Below are 10,497 nucleotides of genomic sequence, written 5' to 3' on the forward strand. Positions count from 1 at the left end.
TCGGGGTAATAGCTCAGTGGTAGAGCACCCGCTTCGCATGCGGGGGGTCTGGAGTTCAATCCTCCATTGCTCCATTCTTTTTGTTGGGCGGGAGCATCCGGGCCCGTCCCCGCCGAGGTCGGGGGGGGGGGCGAGGAGCGAGAGGGGGAAGGCTGGCGGCAGGATCGGGCAGGACGTACACCCCGGCGCAGGGGGCGGGGGGCCCGCTCTCCGTGCAACAGATGATGTTGGCCTTTTTCTTCCGGTCTTTTTCATGCTTCCTGCCGGTGTGGTGTGCAAACTTCCTCGGTCTCGTCGCCGGCCTGGCAACAAAAAATCATCAAGTAGCGCCGAGGCGCCCCCGGTGTCCATGTGGTCGGGGTAATAGCTCAGTGGTAGAGCACCCGCTTCGCATGCGGGGGGTCTGGAGTTCAATCCTCCATTGCTCCACATGTTCTCTTTTGCCGCCCCGTCCCCCGGCAGAGGGGGGCGGGAGAAGTGCGCCTTTTCCTGGTCCCCTGTGTGCTCTCTTTCATTTTCTTTCGCTCTGGGGGGGTCTCTCCCCAGGAGAAGGGGGAGGGGGGCAAGCGGAGGGCAGTCTATTGTGTCAAGGGCTGGGGTTGGGCCACGGGTCGCCGAGAGACGGCTGCCCTGCGGGGTAACACGGTCGGAGCCGGGGGCCGGGGGCCGGGGGCGCGGCCGCGGCAACGGTGTGTCTCGCCCTCTCGTTCGGCGAAGGAGGCGCGCGTGCCAATACTCAGAGCGAACAGGCGTCCGTATCGATGGGCTCGTCATACGAGTAGACACCCTCGGCGATGTGGCGCTCAATATCCTCCACGCGCTTGGGGACACCCGCGGTCAGGTTGGTCACGGTGAAGTCCTGTGTCGACTGGTCGACCTCATCCAGGAAGATGTTGTCCTCGATGCGGACGCCGATACCGCGGAAGCTGATGTGTGTGTGTGTATGTGTGTGTGTGTGTGTGTGTGTGTGTGTGTGCAGATGTGAGCATACGTGCATGAAAAGGAGGAAAGGGAAGGTGAAGAAGTGGAGATGCTCTCGCAGGTGTCGGTGGCGGGGAAAAAAGCACCGCCAAAGGAGCGCGTGGCGGGCTCCTGCACGTACGCCTCAGGCACGGTGTGGTCATCGTCGCGGAAGTAAAGGCCCGGCTCGATGGTCAGACACATGCCCGGCTGCAGCGGCAGATGCTGGTACTTGGGGGTGTCGTGCAGATCGAGGCCCAGGAAGTGGCCAATATCATGGGGATAGTACTGCAGGAGCGGAGGGCAGGAGGGCGGGGCGGGGGGGAAAGAAGGCCGAAGGAAGTCAGTGGGCACATCCAGACAGGGGAATAGGCGGGGCAGTGGCTGCCAGGCAGGAGGAAAACACACCTGGTCAATGTGCCGAGGCGAGATGCCCAGCTGCACCAGCTGCTCGGACAGCAGCGTGGTCGAGGTTTCCAGGAGATCACGCATCTTCATGCCGGGGGAGATGGACTGCACAGGGAGACGTGTCCTTGTCATTAAAACATGTCATGAAGGCAAAAGAGAAGCCGATGCAAGCCTCTGCCGCGTCCTCTCGCCCTTGCCCGAAGCAAGGACACAGGGAAGGAGGACGCGCAGCGCCAAGGAGGAAGGGCGAGAGAGAGAGAGTCCCCGTACCTCGATGACCTTCTCCTGGACCTCCAGCACCGCCTGGTAGACGTCCAACTGCGGAGAGCCCCGGACAAAGCGCCCACCCACGGGCCAGGTGCGGGTGATGTCCGACCGGTAGCCGCCAAAGAAGGCGCCGGCATCCATGAGCACCATGTCGGTGTCCTTGAGAGGCTGGTCATTGCGCACATTGTGGATGACGCACGACCGGCCATTGGCCGCGACCACCGGCACATAGGACAGGGTCTCGCCGCCATTGAGGGCCGCCGAGTGAAGCATCTGCGTGGCCAGGTGGCGCTCATACAGAGGCCGACCAGCGCGCAGGCGATCCGCACCGAATTTCATGACGTCCCGCATGGCCGCCCCGCCGATGAAGCACGCCTCCTCGATCAGGGTCCGCTCCAGGGGATCCTTGTTGACACGCAGACGCTCGATGGCCGGCGAAACATTGAAGAATTGCGGCGCCGGCGAGAACTTCGTCTCCAGGGACAAGAGCAGGCTCGACACCAGCTCGTAGTTCTTGGCCTGCGGGGACCCGGCACCGCCGGCATGGTCCGGCTGCTGCATGTACAGCATGAGGGACTTGAGCCCGCCCGGGGCGTCAGACAGCAGCCGGGTCATGTACGGGATGAACTCCGTCACGGGGAGGGCCTGATCGAAGCCATAATCCTCGCGCGCGCCCTCCAAACCAATGCGCTCGCCCTCCCAGAGGGTGCTGTTTGCCGAAGGGATGCCCGGCAGGGCAGGGTCAGTACCGGAAGGCCGGGCTGCCGGCACCCGGCGACATGGGCCCGGCCGGGAAGACGGCCACGCCGGCCAAGAGGCTGGCCCCAAGGAAAAAAAAAGGGGACCAGGGGGAAGGATGCGCACCTGTGGCTGTCACGCGGCGGCATGAAGGCCGTGGAGGTGAGCTTGCCCTCCTGGGTGAAATCCACCTCCAGTGCCACCAGACAATCCGGCGCAAACATGCCGGTCAGGTAGAGGAAGGTGGGATCCTGGGAGAAGGGATGGAAAACCGGCCCCGCGCTGTGCATGAGCGAGGAGCCATAGAAAACAATGATGGCCTTGTCGGTTCCGGGCTGGCGCGACTGATAGAAGTAGTCGGCCACCTGGCTCCGGCGCTTGCCGGCGGCCACGATCCAGGGGCTCAGGAGGGGCTGGGGCACGGCTGGAAGCCGGGAGGCGTCCCGGCGAGCGAACGGACAAGGGAATTAGTTCCGAGCACGGGGGTGTTCAGCACAGGGAGGAAGTCATGACTGGGCGGAGGAACGGGGGAGCGGAGGAGCGGAGGGGGCAGGGTGAGAGACACACGGAGAGAGGCACTGCTGGTGATCGAGGCCGCCGGGGCGGGGCCAGCGCCGGGAACACGGCGCGGCACGGCCGCCGAGGTGGCGGCGTTGGCGATGGCCGGCACCGAGCGCAGCAGCGACCCGGCCATGGCGGCCCGGTGGGAGCCCTGACGGACAATGTTGAGCATTTCGACAGACAAGCAAGAGGAGAGCCAGCCAGGAGGAAGGATGGGGAGAGGGAGTGGCTGGGGAAGTGGTCTACCAGGCCTCGCCGTTGGGGGGGGTTTAGTGGTGGCCTGGGAAAAAGGCCCTCCCGCGATCGATCCCCGCTCGCCTCCCCCCCCCCCCCCCCCCCCCCCCCCCCGTCCCTCGGCTCTCGGCCCGCGGGTCACAAGGCATGTGCGCGACGGGCATGCGTGTCCATCGCGGGCCAAGCCATCGGCGACACGTGCCACCGGACGGACGCATCGCGGGCAGCTGGCGCGCGTGGTCCCAGATGCCACCGGATCGCGGGGGTGGCGCGCCGGTCGTTATGCTGCCAACGCGCGCCCTCTGTTTGCGCCTGGCGCCCGTTGGTGGTGGAGCCAAAGCACACGCTAGCCAGGCGCGATGTGCGGGAGCCGGGCGATGCTCGGTGTGCGGCGGATTCCCGCCCTCCCCAAGAGGCACGATCATCTTCGGGTTTCATGGCGGCGGTCGGTAGTCAGCTTCGCCCCCCCCCCCCTCTCCCCTTTGGATGTGTTGCTTTTGCACTGGGCTGCCCCCCGGGCGGCCGGCACAGTTGTTCTCGAATATGTTCCGCAGGGCGGTTCACCGCGGCCGTTCCCACGCGCCCCCGCCCGTCCTTGGGCCCCCCTTTCCACGTGGCCGCTGTCCTTCGGTCTCGCTCTCTCTCTTCGATTGCGCCCCCCCCCCCCCAGCCTTTCCGACAACCGACCGGCACATTCGCTCGTCCCTCCTCCCCTCCCCCCTCCCCCCTTCACTTTCCCGCTTGCCGCCCTGCCACCTTTGGCTGCCTCTCTCCGGCCCAAGGTCGCTCCGCACCCTTGACCCTGGTGCTGTGCCAAGATGCGACCCCACCGGCAGGCCGCACAGCGGCCAGTCCAACAGCCGACCCCCTTGCGACAGAGCCAGCAACATCTCACCGCGCACTTGGACTATGTGGCCGATCTGGATGAGAACTTCCTCCGGTACCCATGCACTCTGCGATGACTTTGCCCTCCCCCCGCCCCTGCCTTCGACGATGGCTCCGGCTGGCCCCTTCCCTGCTTCCCGATTTCTGACAGCCACCACCGACATCACCAGCCCCTACAAGCCTGGGTCCATTCTGCGGGTCATCTGCCAGAACTTCATCACCTATCGGCATGTGGTGTACACCCCGGGGCCGTATATGAACATGATCGTCGGGCCCAATGGCGCTGGCAAAAGTACCATCACCTGCGCCATCTGCTTGGCAGCCGGCGGCAGCCCCTCGGTATGTGGACACTCTTTTTCTCTTTTCTGGCTGCCTCCTCCTTGCTTTATGGGCTCCTCTTGGCCACGCTTCGCTGACGACGCCTGGCCGTCGCGTTCCCGGCTCCTGCTGCCGTGGGCCTCGCGTGTGAAAGCTCCTCGGCCGGGCCAAGGAAGTCCGAGACTTCATCCGTAATGGCACGCCGGCCTCCGAGACGAGCTTCGTGGTGTTGATCTTGCGTGGCCCGGTGCCGAACTCGAATGCCGAGGGCAATCCCCCGGCTGTCACCGATGCCACCCAGGCAATTGCCAATGTGCTTGGCCAGCCCTTTGTCACCATTTGCCGGACCTTCAGCCAGGATAACCGCAGCGAGTACTTCATCGATGGCGTCCACATCCCCGAGCGTACCTTCTTCAAATTCATCGGACGCTTTCGCATCCACATTGACAGCCTGCTGTGCGTCTACCAGGCTGTTTGCCTCGGGCTGGCTGGTGTTCTGCACTCCTGTTCCCCTCCTCTCACCACCATGGCCATCATCATCATCATCATCATCATCATCATCATCATCATCATCATCATCATCATCACCATCATCATCATCACCATCATCATCATCACCATCATCATTATTGACTCCCTTTGTTTCCTCGTTTCGGCCCTCGCTTTGTCGGTCCCATTCTCTTCACCGCCTGGATTCCAGCCAATTCCTCCCCCAGGAGAAAGTCGGCGAGTTTGTCCGGCTTACGCCGGAGGAAATCCTGCTGGAAACAGAGCGGGCCGTCTCGCCGGCCGGTCTTCATGCCCCCCACCTGGCTCTCATTCAAGGCAGCCGTCTGCTCCTGACCCTTGACCAGGAGCTGGAGCAGCTGAACTCTCGGCATCTGCAGCTGGAGTCTCTGCGGAGCAGTCTTTCACCGATCGTCGAGCAGTACCGGCTCTATTTGGAGAAGCGCCAGGTCCGGCATCGACTGGAGGCACTGATCTTCTATAGTCGCATCGCCGAGCTCAAGATCGACTTGCAGGAGATCCTCGGTCGAGTGACTGATCGAGAGGCGTCACTCTTCTCAGCACGCCGACACATGGACGACATCGGCCGGCGGGTGGGGTAAGCTTGCGTCCCTCCGAGTGTTCTTTCCTTTCTCTCTCTCTCTCTCCCCCTCTGTCGCTCTCCCTCTGCGGAGGGCAGGACCGCTTCTCACACGTGGCCTTCGCCCCCCCCCCTCCCTCCATTTCTCCGGCGCTTCTTTCATCGTGGGCTCGGTGCGGTTGGGCGGCAGTGAATTCCAAACCAACAAGGAGCGCGTTGCGGCGCACCTGTCACGCGGGCAAAATAACATCGTGCAGATCCGGGAAAAGCTCGGCCGCTTGACGCACAGCGTGGATGCTCGGTCGCGCGACATCAACGAGGCCATCGCCGAGTTCATCCGCCTGCGCAAGGAGATGTCCCAGACCCAGGAAAAGGCGGCTGGCCTCACCCGGCGCATCGAATCCCTGCAGGCCGAGTACCAGGTCCAGGTTGATGCCCAGGCCACGGTCGCCGAGAAGATCCGGCAATTGGGCCATCAGGCCGGGGTCACGCCGGAATCCCGCATCCAGGCGCTGCAGATGGAAATTAGCCGGCTACAGATTGCTGGTCGGCAGTTGGCCAACCAGCAAGAGGAGCTGAGCCAGCGGTCCGTTGCCGGGGTTGTGCTGGGAATGCCTGTCTTTCGCTCGGGCGGACGCGTGTGCCGAATCGCCGCATGCTAACCCTGTTGTTTTGTTTTCCCTTTTGTTTTGCCCCCCCCCCCCCCCTCCCCCCCCGGTGCCTCTGTTGCTGGCCGCAGTGCTGGCCAGCCTTTGCGCGACCGGCAGCGCCTCTTCCGCGAAGTGGCCATCTTCCAGGATGTCTTCGGTGTCTATGAGTGGGCCAAGGCCAATCGGGACAAGTTCAAGGGCGACTTCGCCGGGCCGGTGGGCTTGGAGCTGACTCTCCGGCAGCCGGGCTTCGAGAAGATCATCGAAATGTTGATCCCTGTCCGGTTGAACATGGTACACCGCCCTGCCTTGTCCTGCCTCTGTTGGCGCGCCTCTGATATACTTGGTCCCTGTTTGCCGTTTGATTTGCTTACTGACGTGTCTTTCCCCGGTCGTTCGATCTCGCTGTCTCTGTCCCTCTGTTCCTCTGTTCCTCTCTCTCTCTCTCTCTCTCTCTCCTCCTGACCACAAAGGCCATCATCGTCTCACATCCTGATGACTTTGCCCTGGTCAAGCGCATGTCCGCTGGAAAGAGCGTCAACATTATCCAGGTGCCGGAAAACCGTCCGGCCGGGCAATTCAATGCCCCCTACCCGCCGGACGTCCTTCGCCGGCATGGATTCACCTGCCTGGCCATCGATGTGATTGATGCGCCGGACTTGGTGAAGTTTGTCCTCTGTGACTCGCTGGAGTTTCACCGGATTGTGCGTCCAAGTTGGCACCCAGACATGGCTTCCGTCTGCTTCTTTCTTGCTCCCTGTGTTCTTTTTGTTTCTATCTCTCTCTCTCTCTCTCGCCCTCTTCCTGCCCTAAAATGGTCTCCTTTCCTTCGATTGCCCTGCCTGTGCCTGACTCTCTCTCTCTCTCTCTCTCTCTCCTGCCTCCCCCCCCCTCCACGCTTGCGCCCGCCGCCGGAAGGCCATCTCCCATGGCAATGTCGATACGGTTAGCGCCATGCGGCTCAGCCTCCACAGCTGGGCCACCAACTCATCCATCAATCGGCCCTTCTTTTCAAACTACTCCGGCTCCAACATGCCAGTGGGTGTGTCGTCCTTGCCACTCCGTGAGCCACGTTACATGCGTTACGGTACGATGCATACATGTTCCCCGCCGGCCTCCCTTCGTGTCTCTGTGTGGCCTGTCAAAGGGGGGCCTCGGTCGCAGGGCCATTTTCTCCTGGCCGAACGAAATCGAGCCACTTGCTGACGGTCTCTCTTTCTGCGTGCCCACCGGCTTGCCATGTGCCCTTGGGCATGGCAGACCCGCCGCAGGACTTTTCGCAGATGCTTGAGACGGTGCAACGCTCGGCTGCCGAGAATGCCGCGCAGTTGCAGCGTCTTCTGGAGGAGGAGAACACTGTTCGGACACAGGCCTCCACATTGAGCTCCTATGCCAGTGCCCAGCGCCGGTCGCAGGAGATGCAGCAGCTCATCCAGCAGGAGATCCGTGCGTTTGTCCTCTTTCCTGCGTCTCCCTGCGACTCGCCAGCGGCAGGCCACCCTCCTTTTCGGTGGCCACGCGCGCACACGCATGCACAAGCTCACACCCAGCCTTTCCCCCCTCATGGTCCCTTATGGCCCGGTCTTCTCGATGCCGCGAAGAAAAATGCCTCGCTGAGCGCGAGCAGATTTCCAGCGATCAATTTACCCAGTCGATGAACGCTCGCCTGGCCCAGTGTCAAGATCGCGTGAAGAATAGCATGAGTTCCCATCTGCTGATCGTCAACAAGTTCAATGTGCGTGTCTGGCTTGCCTTGCCTTTGGCCCCCCCCCCCCCCCCCCCTTGGTGGCGGAGCCCTTCGCGGGGGTCTTTGCGGTTTCTTCGCTCTGTTCCTGACCCTGCGTCCTCCACTCTTCCACCCTTCTTGAATCCCGTCTCCGGGCCTGTACATGTGCACATGCACATGCACATGGGCCAACACACATGCGCAGAAATACATGAAGCTCTTCCGTGAGGCACAGAACTTCCTCATTCGCTACCAGCTCTGGGCCAGCTTCCAGGATGACAACATCCGGCAGATCCAGCCCGAGGTGAATGCCGCTCAGCGACAGATCGACACGATTGCCTCTGATGTAGCCGTCTGTGCGTGCCCCCCCTCCCCCCCCCCCCCCCTTCCGACCACCTGCCTTGGCCCTGGCACTTCCTCTTCCGGGATGTCCCGGTTTTCTGTCGGACCCGCCCTGACTCTCCACCTTCTCGTTGTTTGTCTGTCGTTTTCTTGCTGCCCCCTCCGCTACTCTCCCCGGTGCTCTTCTCCTGCCCCCCTCTCCCTGTCGCTCGTGCTACACAGTGCGCGAGCGCAAGGACGAAATCGAAGGCCAGATGATCGCCCTCTCGCAGGAGTTCACCCAGATGAGTGGCACCGCGCAAATCGTCCCGGCGGACATTTCCACCGTATGTCCCCTCCCCAGCGCCCCAGCACCCCCTGCCATCTGGCTCGTGGCTGCTCGATATCTCGCCCCTCCTGAAACTAACCTCCTGTCTGCCGCGCTGGATGTAGATCGACGCCAATCCGGCGCAACTCCGCCAGGCCCTCCAATTGGAGCTCGAAGAGGCCATCCAGCAGATGGACCAGTTCCGGGTGGCCGATGGCGAGTCGAGTCTGGAGGAATTTGAGCGGACTCAGCACACGGTCGAGCAGCTAAATGAGCGTCGCATGCTGAAGATGGAAGAGCGCCAGCGCTTGGCCGCCAGCATTGCCACCGATGAGGCCGCCTGGGTGGCACGCTTGGAGGAGGTTACTCAGCGGGTGAATGTCAACTTCTCGCGGTTCATGTCCCGTACGCTCGTCTTTCGCCGGCCGCCTGTTCTTTCTTGCCCCCCCCCCCCCCCCCGTGGCGGATGTCACAATCAGCTGACCCTGCTCCTCCTTTGGCCAGATCTCGGGAATGTCGGCGAATGCGTGCTCGAGCGTGTTGACGGCAAGTACGACCAGTGGCGCATTGTCATTCGCGTGCAATTCCACACCTCTGGCAGCCTCGAGGTTCTCAAGGAGAAGCAGCAGTCTGGCGGTGTGCGTTTTCATTCCCTGCTTTGTGGGGGGTTTCCTCTGCGTTTGTGTGCATGGGTGTGTGGTGGTGGTGGTGGTGGTGGTGGTGGTGTTTGTACGCTCACTTTGCTGACCCTTTGCATTACAACCCCCCCCGGGCGTGGTGTTTCGCTCAGGAGCGTGCCGTCATCACGATTCTCTACTTGATGGCTTTGCAGGAGATTGCGTCCGCTCCTTTCCGGGTGGTCGATGAGATCAACCAGGGCATGGACTCGCGCAACGAGCGGGCCGTGCACGACATCATCGTCAGCGTGTCCAAGGCAACCAATTCCTCGCAGTGCGTTCACGGGTGTCAACTTGCGCCGCATTTCTTTTGTTCCCTGCTCCCCATTTGCCGGATTGTATGTGTGTGTGTGTGTGTATTTTCATCTGACCAACTGTCCGCACTTCCATGACGGGATGAAAAAAAAAAAAAAAGATGCTTCGTAGTCACACCCAAGCTCCTGACCGGGCTGTCATACGGCCCGGAGGTGAATGTGGCTTGCGTGTACAATAGCCCCACCATCCCGGCACATGCGGACTGGGTGCCCACGTCGTCCTTCATTTCGCGCCTGGTCCATGCCCGGCATACCCCCAGCGCCGAGGGCATCAACCAGAATGTGGCTGGATCCCTGCGGAGCATCATTCCATCGGAGTGACTGCCACGATCGCAGTGGTAGCGGCCATGGCGGGGTAGTTCCTGTCCTGGACGAGGCACACCGGGTCGGCGGGTGACGTGCGCACACATGACCACGCGCAAATGCACATGCATGTGGGCTACCTTCCTTTGGATGGCGGCCCGACGGTGTCGGTTTCTATGGTCGTGGCATTCCGCCCGGCCTTCTCGGCCGCTCTGATACACAATAGACGCGATCATTGGATTTCATTCCAGCCCCCCCCCCCCCCCCCCCGCACCGCCAGAGGCGTGGTTCAGATGGCAGAGATTCGCAGCACGTCAGCACATTCATATGGCCCCTGGAGGGGAAGAAGAGGGGAGGGGGGGGGGAGCGGGAGAAGCGAAGGGGCTGTGCGCACTGGGTGAGTTTCGGTAGGAGATGCAGGAGCTTAGTCCGAGTGGCACCCTCGCGGCGGGCCAGGTCAGCCTCGCGCTGCCGAAGGAGCGCCATTGCCCGAGCGAGAGTCTGTCAGGGTGGCAGCCCGCCGCCCTCAGTTGGGTTAGACGGAGGCGGCGAGCAGGGATCACAGGGAAAGGACAAGGGGGAAGAGTTACACAGAAGTGCGCGCGGCACAAGAGCACAGACACACACACACACACACACACGCACCTGCCGATCGAGCTGAGCTATCCGGCCTTCGGCGGGGAGGTCGCCGGTACTGGTAAAGAGGATGCCATCGGCCGC

General features: G+C 62.4%; 2 protein-coding genes and 2 non-coding genes across 4 annotated transcripts; 3 read left to right on the forward strand and 1 right to left on the reverse strand.

The window, feature by feature from the left end:
• The first annotated feature begins 2 nt into the window (after nt 1-2).
• H696_04625 lies at nt 3-74 on the forward strand. The gene has a single exon. It is a non-coding gene; the product is annotated as a tRNA-Ala (tRNA).
• A 283-nt stretch (nt 75-357) lies between these two features.
• Nucleotides 358-429, forward strand: H696_04626. The gene has a single exon. It is a non-coding gene; the product is annotated as a tRNA-Ala (tRNA).
• An 88-nt stretch (nt 430-517) lies between these two features.
• On the reverse strand, nt 518-3,167 carry H696_04627 (hypothetical protein). Its single transcript, XM_009498506.1, has 6 exons — nt 2,941-3,167; nt 2,500-2,797; nt 1,639-2,344; nt 1,369-1,473; nt 1,103-1,248; nt 518-926 (listed from the first exon to the last, which is right to left on the reverse strand). The coding sequence occupies exons 1-6, from the start codon at nt 3,104-3,106 to the stop codon at nt 737-739; spliced, it is 1,611 nt and encodes a 536-aa protein (XP_009496781.1). The 5' UTR covers nt 3,107-3,167; the 3' UTR covers nt 518-736.
• Nucleotides 3,168-3,885: 718 nt separating this feature from the next.
• Nucleotides 3,886-10,040, forward strand: H696_04628 (hypothetical protein). Its single transcript, XM_009498507.1, has 16 exons — nt 3,886-4,108; nt 4,224-4,392; nt 4,526-4,827; nt 5,072-5,476; nt 5,649-6,044; nt 6,198-6,402; nt 6,582-6,812; nt 7,027-7,195; nt 7,369-7,554; nt 7,710-7,843; nt 8,040-8,190; nt 8,399-8,502; nt 8,609-8,888; nt 8,988-9,121; nt 9,274-9,434; nt 9,576-10,040. Exons 1-16 carry the CDS (start codon nt 3,987-3,989, stop codon nt 9,793-9,795), a joined length of 3,369 nt encoding a protein of 1,122 aa, XP_009496782.1. The 5' UTR covers nt 3,886-3,986; the 3' UTR covers nt 9,796-10,040.
• Nucleotides 10,041-10,497: the final 457 nt, after the last annotated feature.

Source organism: Fonticula alba (assembly GCF_000388065.1).
Source record: "Fonticula alba strain ATCC 38817 unplaced genomic scaffold supercont2.7, whole genome shotgun sequence".
In the NCBI taxonomy this organism is placed as follows: Eukaryota; order Rotosphaerida; family Fonticulaceae; genus Fonticula; species Fonticula alba.